At 46.0% G+C, this 16,918-nt stretch overlaps 1 protein-coding gene across 1 annotated transcript in view; it reads left to right on the top strand.

Annotated features, from left to right (window-relative positions):
- The window catches only part of PER3 (period circadian regulator 3), a 32,186-nt gene extending 15,268 nt beyond the window's left edge, over positions 1–16,918 (top strand). The window contains exons 11-22 of the mRNA XM_036746713.1: positions 636–741; positions 2,327–2,455; positions 3,255–3,381; positions 5,682–5,817; positions 6,740–6,867; positions 9,095–9,247; positions 10,580–10,831; positions 11,241–11,953; positions 13,010–13,184; positions 13,355–13,529; positions 14,053–14,203; positions 14,736–16,918. Of these exons, the coding sequence (XP_036602608.1) occupies positions 636–741; positions 2,327–2,455; positions 3,255–3,381; positions 5,682–5,817; positions 6,740–6,867; positions 9,095–9,247; positions 10,580–10,831; positions 11,241–11,953; positions 13,010–13,184; positions 13,355–13,529; positions 14,053–14,203; positions 14,736–14,870 (2,380 nt within the window). The 3' untranslated portion in view covers positions 14,871–16,918. The remainder of the gene's footprint in view (positions 1–635; positions 742–2,326; positions 2,456–3,254; positions 3,382–5,681; positions 5,818–6,739; positions 6,868–9,094; positions 9,248–10,579; positions 10,832–11,240; positions 11,954–13,009; positions 13,185–13,354; positions 13,530–14,052; positions 14,204–14,735) is intronic.

Raw genomic sequence — 16,918 nt, 5'->3', positions numbered from 1 at the left:
CTCACACCCTTCTCATAGCGTTGGCAGCTAGTCGGCTCAGCAGAGAGAGTTTGGGCCAAGGCAGCGGGAGGACCCGTCTTCTGGTCTTGCTGCAGTTACTTATGAGCTATGTCCCTGGGAAAGTCACTAAGCCTCTGTTAGTCTTAATTTCCTTGTCTGTAAAATGGAAACTCAGGGGCTTGCCTCACTGGAGGGTCCCATGAGCACTTTGTCAAATACACATTGGCTGTTGTTATTGCTAAGAGAGCCCAAGAATATCTACCCCTCGGACTCCTTTAGAAATGCACAGACTCACTTCAGGAGGACCAAGGTCTGGTCCACAGACTGGCCCTGCAAAGCCAGAATTATGATTTTCAGAGACTGAATTTTGAGGGTAAGACCTCACAGCTTAGGTTCCCCTCATGAATCACTGAAATGAGAGAAAACTGCAGCTTTACTTAGTGTTTGTGGACATGTTCTCAAGTGGAATTTGTGTTTCCTGTTTTCTTACTTGGAGTCAAAGGACAGAGTCCTCTGGAAGAAGCGTTTAAGTCATTTTCAGAATGATCTGTTGTATAAAATATACATATACGTATTTTGTAAGTGAGCTTTCCATCCAGCTTGGTGCACACTGTCCTCCACTTGGCATTTCACAGGAGCCCATTAAACGAAGATGTTTTTGCTGCCAGAATCAAGAAGATGAGCAGCATTGACAAAGATATAATGGAATTACAAGATCAAATCTACAAACTTCTGTTACAGGTAAAATAAGATCAAAAAAGTGTGCCCTCCTCCCAGGCCCTGTGAGGTTTGTTTGGCTTGGAGATAGGCTCTCCCAGCACCCACAAGATGAGCCCACTGTGGCTGCTGCAGGTACAGGCACCTTGACCCAGGCTGCTCTACCTGCCCCTCCCCAGGAGGCCTGCTTGCCCCCTGCTGCTCCCAGGGGCTCCCATAGTGACCTAGGGCACACTCAGTAGGCACAACCCACCACAGCTCAGAGTTCCTCTGTGCCAGTGAGCTGCCCACGCTGCCTGCACACATGGTAAAGAGGTGGCCCTCCTCTGTCAATCCCAGAAAAGCTTTGTGTCTTACTCTTTGTTAGAGTAGGTAGTTCTTACTCCTGTTCTTGGTCAGTACAGATAACCTCTTTATGTTTGTGAGGATGTATTGTGTTTCCCCCTCATTGGGGGATAGTAAGCTGTAGACCTTTCCTTCTCTGTATTCCTTAGAGGTTTTGTTTCATTCTCTCTCTCTCTCCCAGACGTACCAATGCATTCAATCTCTGGATTTTACTTAAGTATGTCTTAATGATTCCGAGAGAAAAAAAATCCATTGGGAATATGGAATTCCACACTCTCCCTAGGCACTGAGAGGTTGAAGGTAAAATTAGGCTGTGGAATGAATCATTAGAAGTGGCTATTTCTAGAATCATTTCAATACTTTCCTAAAATACAAAGTTATTTCTTTTGGTATATTCTGGTGTAAATCTTTAGACAGTGTCAGCCCAGTGATTTTCACTTTCCCAGGGTCCTAGGGCTTCCGTGGCTTTGGAAGCAGAAAGGCTGACCTGTGTTCATATCCCAGCTTTGCCACTTGTGTAACTTGGAATAAGCCACTCGCCTTCTTGAGGCTTCAGTTTCCCTACTTGTTAAATGAAGGCATTAGGCTGGATCACCTTCACAGTCCCTTCTCACTCTGAAAACTCTGTCTGAGATGCTTGAAGGTGTGGTCATTTTATGTATCAATTTGTTCATTTCTCAGCTCTCCCTGAATGTAGTCCGAGGGGTCAAGGGCCTGTGTAATGAAAAGTTTTGTATAACCACAGTGCCTAAAAATCCCTCTGTTGGCCAGCTCTCTCCTCTTAAATGGTTTGGCTGGGCAGTATCATGAGCCTAAAGCTCTCATTTTAGGGATCGCTCATTCATCAAGCAAGACGGCAGACTAGAACATGGCCCTAGGAACAGGTCAGCAGAAAGGGGCTTTCATGAAGAGGCCTGGAGGCTCTCCTGTCCTTACAATTGACAAGTCAAAAGGACAGTCCTTAAAAGTAGTTCACCAGCTGTAGGAGAGAATGAGACTTGAAACTCTGGTTTGGACAGATAGAAGGCATGCTAAGAGCCAGTGAGGGTGGTTGTGTTCTTGTTTGTAGCTCCTTGCCGAGCTCTTAGAAGTCCTCTCTTTGAGTCCCCGGTGATATTCGAGGTCAGGTCTTGGCATCCAGCTAACAGGGTTGGAAGCTTCCCACGTCGTGTGCTGAGCTTGGGTGGGAAGCTCAAGGGAGCCCTTTTTGCCGAGAGGTCCTCGGGCACGTCTTCTCAGAGCTCAGAGACGTTTGTTCTCACAGCCAGTTCACGTCAGTGGGTCCAGTGGCTACGGCAGCCTGGGAAGCAATGGGTCGCAGGAACATTACATTAGCATCGCGTCATCTAGCGAATCCAGTGGGAACTGTGTCGAGGAAATACAGAAGGAGCCAGTAAGTTCCTTAGTTCAGTATTTTTATTTGAATGCAGTTTTCTTTCCTTTTGTGTATTTAGTTGGAATGAACTAAAGTGTGAGTTCTGAGCCCAGCACTTGCTGAAATGGCCAGATTAATTCAGAATAATTTAAGTGCCTACTACATGCCAGGTGCTGTGGGGAGAGCTTTACAAATGTGAGCCCATTGGATCCTTACAACAGTTCTGGGAGGGTGAGGACTGTTATGATCCTTGTTTTACGGATGAGGAAAGTGAGTCATAGGGGAAGTGATTTGTCCATGGTCACCCAGCCAGTCAGTGTGTGAAGCTGGATTTGAGCCCGGGTCTTCCTGATTCCAGGCTCCAAACCCTGTGCCCTGTGGCACCCTGCTAGTAGCCAGTGACCTCCATGGGCAAAACTATACTTGGGAATGTCCCTGTAAACCCAAGACAGCGCCAGTTTGGCCCTACTACTGGGACTCCTTCCACAGATGGGCATATTTGCAACTAGATTGTTTAGAGCTGGCTTGGTCCAGTGTGATCCTGTGCTCATGGGGTTATGAGTTGTAGACATGGCAGCCCAGGCAAGACAGTGTCTGATCTGAGAGCAGGAAGGTGTGAGCTCAAGGCCAGCCTCAGATACTTAGTGGTGTGTGTGGCCCTGGGCAAGGCACCTTACTTCTGCCTCAGTTTCCTTATCTGTAGAATGAGGATGCTGGACTCAGAACCTTTCTAGTGCCACATCAAACTATGACCCTGACATTTTCTTCTGTCATATTTTTTGATGCATTTTGTTTTTGTTTCCCTTTCCCTCCTAAGATGACATTGCAGCAGGTCTGTGCCACGGTCAACAGAATCAAAAACCTGGGTCAGCAGCTATATATTGAATCAAGGACCAAATTATCCAACCAACAGTTTGTAAGATCAGGTACAGAGCGACAAGGAGGTGAGTCAGCATTGTTTCCCAGATTATTTTCATATATACTTCTGAATCTTTTAAAATGTGTGGCTAAAAGCTCTTGTCTCTTTCTTTTTTTTTTTTCTTTTTGGTGAGGCAGTCAGGGTTAAGTGACTTGCCCAGGGTCACACAGCTAGTAAGTGTCAAGTGTCTGAAGCTGGATTTAAACTTAGGGCCTCCTGATCCCAGAGCCAGTGCTCTATTTCTTAATAATATTTCTTTGTAATCTTAGTGACTTAGTTAATTAACTAATTAACTTAATGCCAGTAATCAGACTAATGCCAAGGAATTAGTAGAACATTTGGGACATTTTTTCTGATAATTTATCCACTACAAACTGTGAAACCCAGTTTTTTTAGACCATGCTTCAGATAAAGTTAGTGCATATTCAATACAAAATGAATAAAGCAATCCTTTCCCACAAAAAATCTCTATCTTTACCATCATTTGAGTGGGAACGGCGCATTTCTTGTATAGAAGTGCATCGTGTTGATGGTGAGTAAGGCGGACACTGCCTTGGTGGATCAGTTCCGGGAGGTTCCCCTCTTTCGGATGGTTCTGGCAGCTCCCTGGCACTGTAGAAGAAACCCTTAAATATGGAGCTCCCTCTGCATGCTGTTTGCCGTGGTCTTGTCTTCCTCTAAGCCTCTGGTTGGCCCGAGGGTTAATAGCGCTGGCCATTGGGTTCTTGTCTCCCTAAGCACTAACTTTGGTACCTGTTTGTGTGGTACGTAAACTTTCATGTTAGAAATTGCAAGAACACAGGGTCAGTCCTTTTTTCTGCTGCTAAAATAATAGCAAGAATTACCATGAAACAGTGACCAGAGGTTGGTAGAGCCATTTACACGCATTCACTCTTGAGTTGGTTCTGACAGCTTAGGTAGCGAGAATAGACCTGACACGGTCACAGAGGGGCAGCTAGGCGGTGTGGTGGATGGAACGCCGGCCAGGTGACTCCTCTTCCTGAGTTCAAATGTGCCTTTAGACACTTACCAGCTGTGTGACCCTGGGCGAGTCACTTCACCCTGTTGGCCTCAACTTCCTCATATGTATAATGAACTGGAGAAGGAAATGGCAAACCACTCCAGTATCTGCCGAGAAAACTCCAAATGGGGTCTCGGAGAGTCTGATACGGTTAGGAGCTTTGCCGGTAATGTCACTGCTTCGTAGGACTGTCCTCCTGAAATATTTATTTGCATGTGCTGCTTATGGTAGACCAATTTGTTTTCGGTGGCAAGTCTTTTGTTTTGTTTTTTAAAGGCTGAAGGATATCACAATGGACAGAAAGCCTTTTGTATCTCTTGTCACTGCCTCTTAAGGCAGCATGTGTCCAGCAGAACTACCTAATTAGCTTTCTGGCCACATCCTGTCATGACTAGGCAAGCTCCTTCCTCGTAATCTCTCTGGCTCCACTGGCACTAAGGCATTTCTCAGGTGCAGCTCTTCTCTGGATCTGAATTACCGAGGAGTTTTCCTCATCATGCACTTGTTAGCATCCCTTCCTCAGCCTTACCTCTCACCGAGGACCATTAACTGTCTTCATCCAGACCCATCTCTGCAATCACAACTTGGCGTGATTCTTGTATTTCTCATGATAAACTATTTCTCCCCACCTGTGAGATTTGACTTCTCTTTACTCTTATTGATTCAATAAATGTTTCTTAAGTACTTCTTATTAGCAGAATGCTGTGTTAGACCAGGTGTGAGGGGAGATACGAACACAGGATTAGTTATGATAAGGTCCCTGCCCTCACAGAGCTTTTGCAGGAGGGCAGGGGCAGCCTCAAGGCCACATGGGGCCCTCTAGGTCCTCAAGTGTGGCCCTTTGACTGAATCCTCAGTCATATCCTCAGAGGACCATACTTGAGCAAGGACCTAGAGGGCCCCATGTGGCCTTGGGCTGCAGGTTTCCCATCCCTGCCTTAGGAAAATATGTTGTTGAACCCAATTAATGTTGTCACATCTTCTTTTTTGCAAACCTCAAGCTAGCTCTTCTCTTTCTTGCTACCTGCATCCTCGTTCCATGGTCCATTAGAATCTAAAGGACGTTTCCTCATTCAGCTAGATAAACTCAGGGTCTTGTGCTGTTAGCCAGCCCAGCAAAGCCCCTCCCACTGTCTGCTGACCACTTAACCAGGATGTAGCTGCTCCCATCATCTCGCTCAGCGAGGCCATTGGAGAGAGCACAAGCTTCTGCTTTGATTATGTGATTGTTCTGGGAGCCGTGGTCTCATCCAGATCAAAGTACACTAACATGTACTTTGGAAATCTCTTATTTTTTTTCCTAGGCAACAAGAAGTCTTCTCATCCTTCATTTCAGGAGCTGAGAAATAGTAGTTTGGGCACTGATTCTTGTGATGATTTGAGAAAAGATCAGCATACTCCATCCTATCAGCAGATCAATTGTGTGGACAGTATTATCAGGTGTGGAAGAAAAGTAAAAACCAGTCATCGTTGTAGACTCCATACATTCTAAATGCATTCTACCTTAAATTTCATTATCAATCAATCAGAAATCAATTTATCTACTTTGAAGACTCCTTGGTAAATGGCAGGCAGATCTAAAGTAGCCTAAGACAAGATTCCACTCGATTTCTAATCTAGTTTGGGGAGATGAGACAAATATGAAAAGCTAAACAATCCAGAATTAAAGCGATTGGTCAAGGTAATGACAAAAGAGATGCAGTGGGGGAGTATCTGGTCATATCAAGATGTCTAGTCGTGTCCTGGGCTCTATTGGTTATTGCCTCATTCTCTGAATGTGAGCCCACATTAGGTCAGTGGCAGTCAGGGAAGACGGTGAGAAACATGGGCCTTGCTCTGGCTTGTGAAAAATCTGTGAGTCCTGTGGTGAGAGACGGGAGGCCTTTGCAGACAGGGTGGATGGGAGGGCAGTTCGTGCAAAAGGAGAATGGCAGGTGTGGTTGGGAGACAGGGCAAGTTATCCCAGAGCCATAGACTTTCTCTCTGGACAGGGTTACACGAGGGTACGTTTGATTAGTGGGCCACTCGGTAGCCCACTGCCATACCTTGGGTCATCTTGACTTTTCACCTTTTAGTATTTCTTTCATGTTAGGAACAAGTGCTTAAAGGTGACCCTGTTGGTGTCTCATAGATGTTTTTCTTGGGGAAAGTATTTACTGTTATGGAGAAACAGCTATTAAATTTAGAGCATGTTTGATGATCTGCACAGAAAGCACGTTTGTCTCATCCACTGGGTTCTGTAGTTTAGATTTCAAAACATTATTATCATGGATACATGCCTCTATGTGTATGCATGCGTGTGGATGGACGCACATACCTGCCTGTGGTAAGAGGGTGTGTGTGTGGCCTGCTTCCGATACAGGTATCTCGAGAGCTACAACATCCCTGCCTTGAAGAGGAAGTGTATCTCCTGCAGCAATACAACTTCCTCCTCCTCTGAAGACGACCAGCACATCAGTCAGAGGCCAGTGGGTGCCCAGGCACTAGACGGTAAATGGGAACCCATTTTCCTCTCGAATGGAAACATCAGTGACAGTAAATGTGACTCAATTTAAAGGATTAACTCTCTTAAATTTCCTTGTATGTAAACTGATCCCAGATTCACCTAGCTTCCGTTATGCTGGGGAAGGTTTTTTGGTGGGGTTTTTCTAATACAGGTAAGGCCACATAATAATAATGCCACATAGTCTTGGATTCAAGAAGGACTGGGTTTAAATCCTAGCTAGGCCTTGGCCAGCTTTATGACCCTGGGCCTCAGGAGGCCACTTAATGCCTTCCTTGGGATTTCACCACTAAATCAGAAAAGAGGGAGAGTTTCCCACGCTGAGAATTCACACATTCTTTGTATATTAAATCCACTTCTTTTTTTCTTTTGCTCACTTCTGAACCCTCACGCACTCTGGCTTATCATCTGCGCTAATGACTCTCAAATCTACTTGTCCTGCCCCAAACTCTCTGCTGACCTCCCATCTTGCATTTCCAACTGCCTTTCAGACAAATCAAGTTGGATGTCCAGTAGACATCTTAAAGTCACTGTGTCCAAAGTGAAATTCATTATCTTTCCCCTTAAATCCTTTCCCCACTCCTAGCTTCCCTATTACTGTAGAAGACAACACCATCCTTCCAGTCCTCCAGACTCCCAACCAAGGAGTTGTCCTGGGCTCCTCACTCTCACCCCCTACATCCAAGATGTTGCCAAGGCTGGCCACCTTTGCAGCAGCGTCTCTCAAGTGTGCCTCTTCCTGTTCTGTGACACTGTGGCAGCCCTGGTGCAGACCCTTATCACCTGGACTATTGCAGTAATGCTGGGGGTCTGCCTGCCCCAAGTCTCTCCCCACTCTGGTCCATCCTCCCTTCAGTCGCCAGTGACTGTATCCTAAAGCCCAGGTCTGACCACATCCCCCTAACTCCGTAAGCTCCCTTGGCTCTCTGTGACTGTAGATCAAATTAAAAATGCTCTATTTGGTTTTCAAAGCCCTTCATGACCCGCCCCTTCTTACACCTTCCTCTCCTATATGTGCTCTTTGATCCCAGGACACCGGTCTCCCTCCTAGCTGTTCCATAACAGGCCCCTCCATCTCTTGGCTTCTTCTCTCTGTCCCCCATGCCCAGAAAGCTCTGCCTTCTCCTCTCTGCCTGCAGGCTTCCTTGAAGTCTAGTCTTCTACAGGAAGTTTTTCCCAGCCCCACTTCACTCTAGTGCCTGCCTCCTGTTTGTCCTGTACATAGCTTGTGTGTGTGTGTTTGTTTCCTTGTCATTTCTCCCGTTGGGTTGTGATCTTTTGAGGCCTGGGATGGTCTCTTGCCTCTTCTTAGATCTTCTGTGCTTAGCATGGTGCCTGGTACATAGCAGGCACTTAAAATGTGTATTGATTGGTTGCCTTTCCGACCTCATTCAACTGAAAGCATTTTTTCCAAAGTTAGCAATGATCTCTTCTTTGCCAGTCCAGTGGCTTTTCCTCTAACGCTAGTGACTGGCTTTGCCCTGGGTCCTCTCCTGTCTCTTTTCATGAATTTCTCTTAGTTCTCCTCCTAGCTATCTGGCCATTTTTTCTCATCTCCAGATCTCACTTAGTCTTCATTCATATCATGCCCTCTAGCTGCAGGTGTACCCCAACATTCTTTCTGCTTCACACCCTGTTTTGTGACCCCAGAGACTCCCTTGATTCAGATAAACTCTCTCTGTGCCCAGCCATCCCTCTCTTTAGCACTCCAGTCCCACATCAGCAGCTCACGCTGCTTGTCCCAAGTGGAATGTCTCAGAAGCATCTCAGAGTCAGCATGTCCAGAACAGCCCACCGGACTGCCCTGTTGTTGTTGGTTGCATCAGCATCCTTCACAGCCCCTCTCCCTCTGCCTCACTCCCGTAGCCAGACCCAGTTAGTCCTTTCTCTAACATCTTCCACACCGTCCCCTTCTCTCCACTTACTGCCACACAGATAGTGGAGGCCTCGTATGCTGGAAACCCTCATTTCCATCAAGGCTCAGCTCCAGTACCACTTTCTACATGAGGCCTTTCTGGATTTCCTCCCCCCATCCCATTACCCTCTATGGAAGGTCAGCTCCTTGAGGGTCAGACCTGTTTCTTGTTCTCCTTGTATCCCGGCCTGTCCAGGGCGGTCGCTCAGTACCAGCAGATGTGTTGATTTGATTAAGATGTTACCCAGGAAAAGAAAGGATTGGTATTCTATTTACAAGTATGTTTTTGATCTCACTAGCCGTTCCCCAGATTCCAGTCCTGGCCACACCTGCAGGGAGCGAGGACAATGGCACAGCACTGGCGCTCTCCCCCAAAGCCATGAGTGTGCTCTCTGCTACGAGCCAGTGCAGCTACCGCAGCACCCTGGTGCACGTCCCCCACCCAGAATCAGGTATGCACCCCCAGCCATGAAGCAGGCATTGCTGCCACTTTCCTTTGTTTTCTTCTTACAGCCCTCTGGATTATAAGGACCCTTTCCTGTCCTTGACTTCTAAGGGTTTTTAGGAAGCATGATCATTCATTTTAGTTGTGGTTTTTTTAGTCTTTGTATTAATGGGGCTGGTTTGAGTTGCTCATGCCACTGACCTTTAAAGAAAAGGTCAAGTCGAACCCCTTAGCCAAACAGCATAAAATGTATTTTGTTTAGATAGGTCATGTATAGAGCAGATGAACAAGTCACTCCTCCTTTGACAATAGAAGTATTTTTTGGGGGGACCAATTTTCTAAGTTGTTCTGTATCCCTTTTGAGCTTTTTAATTTTTTACTTTTGTTGGAGGCTGGTCTGAGAAATTTAAAAAAAAAAAGGTTTGGTTGGGTTGGCTATTGAGGCTAATGGCTAAAATGAAGTTTCTTGGTCATCTATAGATTTAATTTTCTTTTGCCTGGCCCTGCTGGCATAGCATGTGTGCACTACATCTTGGGTAACATTTAACAAGGGTGGAGAGGGGGCGGGGATGTGAAGAGATAGAGTGCCCAGAGAGCTCACGGTCATTGTCCAGTGCCATGCGAAGGTTGGTGGAATGAAATGTGGACCTGCTTCATCTCATCAAAGCGCTGGCAGTGCTGTCCAGAGCGGAGCGCATGCTGTGGTGATCCTCACTTACAGCACAATTAAGAGAGGGTGAGAGAGCCTTGCCAGGCTCACCAGCAGTCTCCAGTCCCCTCTGCTGGTACAGCCAAGCGCACACTTGCACTTTGCCCCTGGCCCAGTTTCCAGCTCAGTATCTCAAAGAGTAGATGGATTAATGTTTCCGTTTTGAATTCCTACTCCCAGTGTTTTTGAACCTTAGTAACATTTTCCCTAACATTTAAATGATTTGAATGTGAGATAAGATTTTTACCTATAGAAAGTTCATTTAGTATTTAGGGTATATCATTAACCCCACTTGCCGGTATTATCACAAAATGTTGCCACATTTCTAATGGCATTTATATATGTCTTAGTAACATTCAAATTGTGTGCAAATGTGTATTTTGTAAAGTTAGTATTCACGGACTAAAGAGCTCAACCATAAACAGTGTTGGTGAGAAAAATGGCATTTTTAAAAAAATAGGCCCTTTTTTAGAAACAGTTTTCATAGTTTTATGTCCTCATGGTTGCATCAGAGTAGTTTGTATAATACATCCTGTGCCCCTGAGAGAATATATGTAAGTCTCTTTCTAGAGTCACAGTGCTGGTAAAGAATTCAGTTGAAACCAACATCTCTTTCCGTCCCCTTGGCAGAGATGACTGCTGGAGATGATGTTACTGCAGGCAATGAGCCGGCTGAGGCCCGGAGCCTGAGCCTCCAGACTTTCCCTGTGGCCCCAGAGGGCTTCAGGCAGGTAGGGCTCACGAAGGCAGTGCTGTCCGCTCACACCCAAAAGGAAGAGAAGAACTACGTGGACAGATTTCGGGAAAAGATCTTGTCTTCTCCATATTGCTCCTATCTCCAGCCGGATGGCAGAAGCAAGATGAGATATCCCCTCATCCAAGGTACCAAAGCGGTTATTTTTCACGTAATTCACATCCCTAGTTACACAACGATCTCACAATGCGTATGAAGTGCTGCTGAGTGCTGGGGATGTCCCCAGGGCTGGTGCAGATGGAGGTATCAGGCCACGGCTGCAGAGGCTCCGGATATGTCCCAGGGTCCCTTTTCTAGGGGCCAACTGTTGGCCATCCCTTTATTAGATGGAGTCAAATATCTTTTTAATGGGGGTGGAAGAGTCCTTTAAAAAAAATAGTCCTAGTTACGAGCCACCGGTACCTTTCAGCATAATGCCTTTTCCTCTTGGTCTTTCTCCTGTTGCTTATGTTCTTTGAAAAAGTGCTTGGAGGTGGGTTGCTCTTGGCCTAGTGAACTTTTTAGGAGTCCACGGCCATGTTTGTTGTCGTTGTTCAGGAGATGCTCCTTCCAAGCAGACCCCGTCAGCCGGCTGTAAAAAGGGAAAACACAAGCGCCTGAAGCTCCCGGTGTCCTCTCGCAGCAGCGGCTCTTGTGAGAACTTGCCTTCTCTGCTGGGGACGCCATCTCTGGGCAGACTACCCTGGTCGCCTTCAGACGTGGCCCCCCCCGGCTCGTGTGGGTTGCTGCACCCTCCTTTGGCCCCTTCCCCAGCCTCTGGTTTTCCTGTTCTGCCCCCGATGTCCCCTCTGAGAGCACAGTGCACAGCGTCCATGCCTGGACCGGGACCTCAGCCGGGGCTGAGCCCTGCCTACAGGATGCAGCCGCTGCCAGCATTCCCTTCTCCTTATGTGGGTGCTTTTATGACCATTATTTTGCACAACCCCCCTGCCTGTCCCCAGATGTGCCAGCCATTCTCTTCCCCGTGTCCGTTCTTGGGTGTGCCTGGTTGCTCTGAAATAGTCCCACCGCCGCTGCCCTCCTCATCACCAGTACTGCCGCAGGAGGACCTTCCAGAACCACCATCCCCAGCCTCCAGCCAGAGATCAGCTGAAGAGGAGTGGGTGCTCCAGAGCAATCAGGAGCACCCCTTATTTAGTCATTCCAGGAGTAGCTCCCCACTACAGCTGAACCTGCTTCAGGAAGAATTGCCAGGGGCTCCTGAGTCCCTGGCACACATGGGACGGGAGTCAGACACAGGAGTGCAGGATGTAAGTAACAGCCACTCTTCCCACTCAGGGCCCCCACACCCATGCTGACTGTGCATAGAGCCTGCTGGTGTCACCATGGGCAGGTTTAGTGGGGGGAGTGGGGGGGGGGGGAGCGAGGTATGGGAGAGGCGGCTGTTTTCTGTCTTAACTGGGGTAAGGTATCTTCTGGTCACATAACCTGTTATCAGACACTTGAAATGGACATTAAAACATGCCTCTGTCACGTAAGGACCACCAGATGTGCTCATCAGAAATAGTTGTGCACAGCTGGCAGTGGGCAGAGCCGCGGCTTTGAGGGCCGCCTCTCAGCAGTACTCATTTCAGAGCACGTGCCTCCTTTCCACATGGCCAGGCATAAGCAGGATGGTGGCGGTCAGTGCCCTGGTCTGGAGAGCCCAGGGTCAGTCGGAGCAAAGGGAGCGTTGGCATCCAGGAGGCTGTGGCAGCATGGGCTCCTCAGCTGTAGATTCTCAGGATTTCGAGGGTTGTAGGAATCGTTATTTAGCTTCTCCCCATGCTTCTAGTGTGCATCCATGTTAGCCGATGAAATCTCAGCAGAATCAATAGAACATTATCTTTTTTTGCATCCTAATTTTTTAGTTCTCCTGACAAAAGTAATCCAGGCATTAAAAGCAAAAATACCACATGACGTACCTGGTTTCAAATCCCATCTTCACCACTTATACCTGTGTGACCTTGGGCAAGTCCCATCACTTCTCAGAGACTCAGTTTCCTCATCTCTAAAGTGGGCACAATAATACTTGCACCGCCTCCCTGCCTCACAAGCTTGTTGTGAGGACCAGACGAGGTCACGGAGCAAACGTGCACTTTGTAGACATGCGAGTATCATCTAAAGGTGAGCTACGATGACCGAGACTTCAAAGAAATGTTCAGTTCAGTTTAAAGGATCCTTTGCAATATTCCTAGAAGTAGGAATTTCTATAGTTTGTCCTGTTTTTTAGATGAAGTTCCTCAGTTGTCAGATCAAAAGATGCTATTGCACGGTGCTGGAAATACAGAAGTTATGGTACATTTCCTTGTGTTTCTCCTTCCTAGTCACATCAAGCAGGCGGTAACGAAAATAGCCATAATTCTGTGGCCAAGGAGCTGTTCACCCTGCTACTTCACAAGGACTCTCCAGCTGGAGCTGATTCTGCAGCATCGGGTAGTGGGTCTGTGAGCTCTGATGCCAATGGCTCACTCTCCCATGGCACATCTGGTTGTGGCACAGGTAGGTAAGGGGAAAGCGAGAAGTAGATTTTCTGTTGAAATTGTTGCGCGGTGACTCCCATGACTTACAGATGCCGTCCCCAGAGAATTCAGTCCACCAGCCTGCCTGGGCCACTCAGCCAAATCAGACTTTGAGAAGTGCTTTCGATTTTTTTATTTTTTTGTTGGTAGGAAGCAGTGATAGCAGCAAATACTTTGCAAGTAGCGACTATTCCTCTGAAACCTCCCAGAATGAGCAGAAATCAGAGGAAAAAGAAGCACCCCACAAATCAGGTAGAGACGCCATCTGGGGGATGATAGAGCAGACCCCCGAGTGCGTCCTGATGACGTATCAGGTCCCCGAGAGGTAAGGCGATAAAGAACTCTGTTGTCTTAGGAACTTCTGGCTATTTAAGACTTGGATGGAATGAAATCATTTTATAGCATCATTTGTGTTTGTTGGTTTTAAGGTATTTTAAATCATAGCTCTTAGAAAGTGCATTCTTTAGAAGGAAGGGGAGAAATGATGTCCTAGGCCCATGCAGAATAACTCTCTCTGGCTTAGAAATCAGAGTCTTTACATTATAATAGAATTGGAAGGATTATCAGGGTTTCACATATTAGAAAGTCTAGTCCAGGGGTGGGGAACCTGCAGCTTCAAGGCTGCATGTGGCCCTCTACGTCCTGAAGTGCAGCCCTTTGACTGAAGTGAAGTTTGAATTAAGTCCGAGGGCCCTACTTGAGAACTTAGAGGGCCACATGTGGCCTCAAGGCCTAGTCCGAATGTGTATGTCCTACTTTCCCTAAATTAAAACTATCTACCTTATTGGAATAAATTAGCCTTCCCTGTCAAAAGATGTGCAAATTAAAGGTGATGGGATTTCTTGAAGGGTTAAAGAAGATGTATTAAAAGAGGACCTAGAGAAGCTGGAAAGTATGAAGCAGCATCAACCTCGGTTTACGGATGGACAGAAAGAGGAGCTGGCAGAAGTGCACCCTTGGATTCAAAGCCAGACAGTCCCTCGAGAAATAGACACCCACGTAAGTGGCTCTGAGTCCTGCAGGGGGAAGATTCAGAGTGACCTCCTAGACAGTCTGCCAGAGATGGGGAGGAGAAGATAAAGGGCTCACACAACCAGGAGGACCTCCCTTCTTGTGCTGGGGCAGCCCATCTGAGTGTGCCAGCCTGGCTACTCAGGGGACTTTTTAAGTGATCAGGCTTTGGGTATCCCTTCTGATAAGGTGAGCAGGAAAGGAAGTTCATTTACCATGAGAGGTTGAGGTTGGGAAGTTACTGAAATCCCCTTCTGTTTTCAAAAAAATGGGGGACTGGGGCCTTGTCAGGTACTGGGCCAGTTTGACATTTTACCCTTTGGAATCACTAAAAGGCCTTCTAAATGCTTTTGACCGCAAAACTGAGTCATAAAATGGTACCATTTGTTTACATAAGTATTAAATTGATTCATAGTCTTAGATGACAATGGAGCAAGTTGGTGGGGGAGGGGTCATCTCATGTTCTAACCAGAAAGGCCTTCACCTCACCTAATGGCTTTGCTGTCTCTCCTTTCTGGAGGGCTGTGTCACGTGTGACAGCAAACGTTCTCTGGGTGTTGGGGCTCTGCCTTACGAGAAGAGTCTGGACGAAGACAGTTGGGTGACTGACCATGAAGATGCGCCTGCACAGCCTTTTCAAGACAGAAAACTCTGATGTTTTTAACACTTGACTCTCTTCTGAAGCCTTGCATATCTTCTAAAATTCTTGCCTTTTCAATGACTTTGCAGTTATCAGTGAATGCTTAGAGCTGTCCAAAAGTTTTCTTCCTTAATTTTTAATAGACTTATTTTTGCAAATAGAATGACTTTCTAAATAGAATCTTTTACTCTTAAATTCTTAAATTTGAAATGTGTTCCTAGTATCTTGAAACCATCAGTTGCATTTGGCCGCCATTTCAGCCATCACAATTCCAAAGAGGTTAAATCACAGCAGTGGATGGTGGAGCATAAGGTCAGTCTCACCCAGGTGGGATGTAATAAGGAGGATGACTCCAGTGAGCCCGGAGCCTTAACTGCATTGGATCCATCCCTTCTGGCTAAATTGGGGGCTGGGATAGTTGTTCCCATGAATTCAGTGGATCCAGGTTCCACACTGGATGGACTCTACCTCCGTCTCACAGAGCTGCTTCCACTGAAGTTTGTGCTTAAGCAAGACGTTTGCACTCCAGCTTTGCCTTGTTCAGTAAGGAATAGAGAAGTCAAGTCAACACTCGTAAGCCTTAGTAGGCACGGACAGGCCTTTCTGTCCTCACAGGAATTTAAACGTCAGCATTTTGTAGATCCTCTTGGTTTTTAGCATTCCCAGACTTTAGATGGAGTCTATCTGCACAGCCCCTCCACCCTGCCCTGAGCACTGGCGTCTGCTAGACTGTCCTCTGCCTAGCGTTTTAGGGCAGCGTGGTGGAAGCGAAGGGATACGCAGTTCAGAGGAAAATGATGCTTAGGTTGCTTTTTCCCCCTGTCTTAAATATTGTTCCTTCTCATGCTTGCTTTCTCTCTGGTGCTCCATAGAGTGATTCCTTCTCTGATTTTAAATGCGTGGACCTCCAGCAGCACAAAGAGCATGGCGCCTAGGAGAGACCTTTCTCATTGATTGATGCCTCCAATTCCTGCCCTTTAGCAGGGGAACTAAATCCTACTTGGAAGTTTTTCATTTTTAGTGAGCAGTTGCTAGGTAAAATTGGCTCTCTTTTCTCCATGAGTGAATTAAACACATGCCATTTAAATCTGTGATTAGCAAAGAACCTTTGTATTCCATGGTGCCCTGGAACTGGATGGATGGTTTCTGAAACATACATTCCATTTGTAAAATTACATAAATTTTTTCCCATTAGTCTGGGAAGTGTCCATCACCATAGGATTTCCTTGTGGCAATGACCACACATTTTTGAGCACTGTCAAATGCTCATTCCACAGAATTTGCTTTGTTTAAAAAAAAAAAAAGCCAATTATCTTACTCTTAAGAATAGTAGAAATCTCTCCCTTTTAATTATTTCCTGGATCACTTTTATCTAAGTTTGCAAGTTTATTTGCCTTAGGACACAGTTCACTGAGAGCTCTGGATGTGTGTGTACGTACGTGTGAGTGTGAGTGAGAGATTTTGAAAGAAGTGTAGCATCAGACGTAAGAGCATATATATATACATATATATATATATTTACAGCCATTTATAAATGATCACATTTTGATAACTTCAGTGTTAGGCTAGATAGTATTTTTAGATTTTTTTTTTTTATCTCTGTGAAATTACTACTGCTGGACGTAAGCAATGTGTTGGTTCAGTAGTGATGTGGTTACTGCCCGCCCCCCAAGGGGGCTCCACCCAATCAAAAGCTTGTGGTCAATGTTTTTATGAAATTGTTACATTCTCGCCTGAAGAATTCATGTCTGGAAAAAAGTACGTATCGTCTCTTTCAATGTTTACACAAATGTTGCTGCTCCAGCAGTTGTCTTTCTCGGATGTGTTGTGAGAATTTCTTTAAAAAAAGAAAAAAAGAATGCTATGTACATGAGGTGATTCTAAGGTTAAGATGATGCTTGGTTATAAATCGCAAGGCAAATCAGAATTTGAATTTTTTTTTAATTTTTCAACCAAATTTGTAATTAGCAATGTGTGAATTTATTTGTTTTTACTGTATATGAATATCCTGACTAGGTGTCTTGGATTTTTTTTAAGTAAAAATAAAACCAGCAGTGAACCTG

Source organism: Trichosurus vulpecula, chromosome 2, assembly GCF_011100635.1.
Source record: "Trichosurus vulpecula isolate mTriVul1 chromosome 2, mTriVul1.pri, whole genome shotgun sequence".
NCBI lineage: Eukaryota > Metazoa > Chordata > Mammalia > Diprotodontia > Phalangeridae > Trichosurus > Trichosurus vulpecula.
The sequence above is the reverse complement of the archived record's forward strand: the minus strand, read 5'-3'. Positions and strand labels throughout refer to the sequence as shown.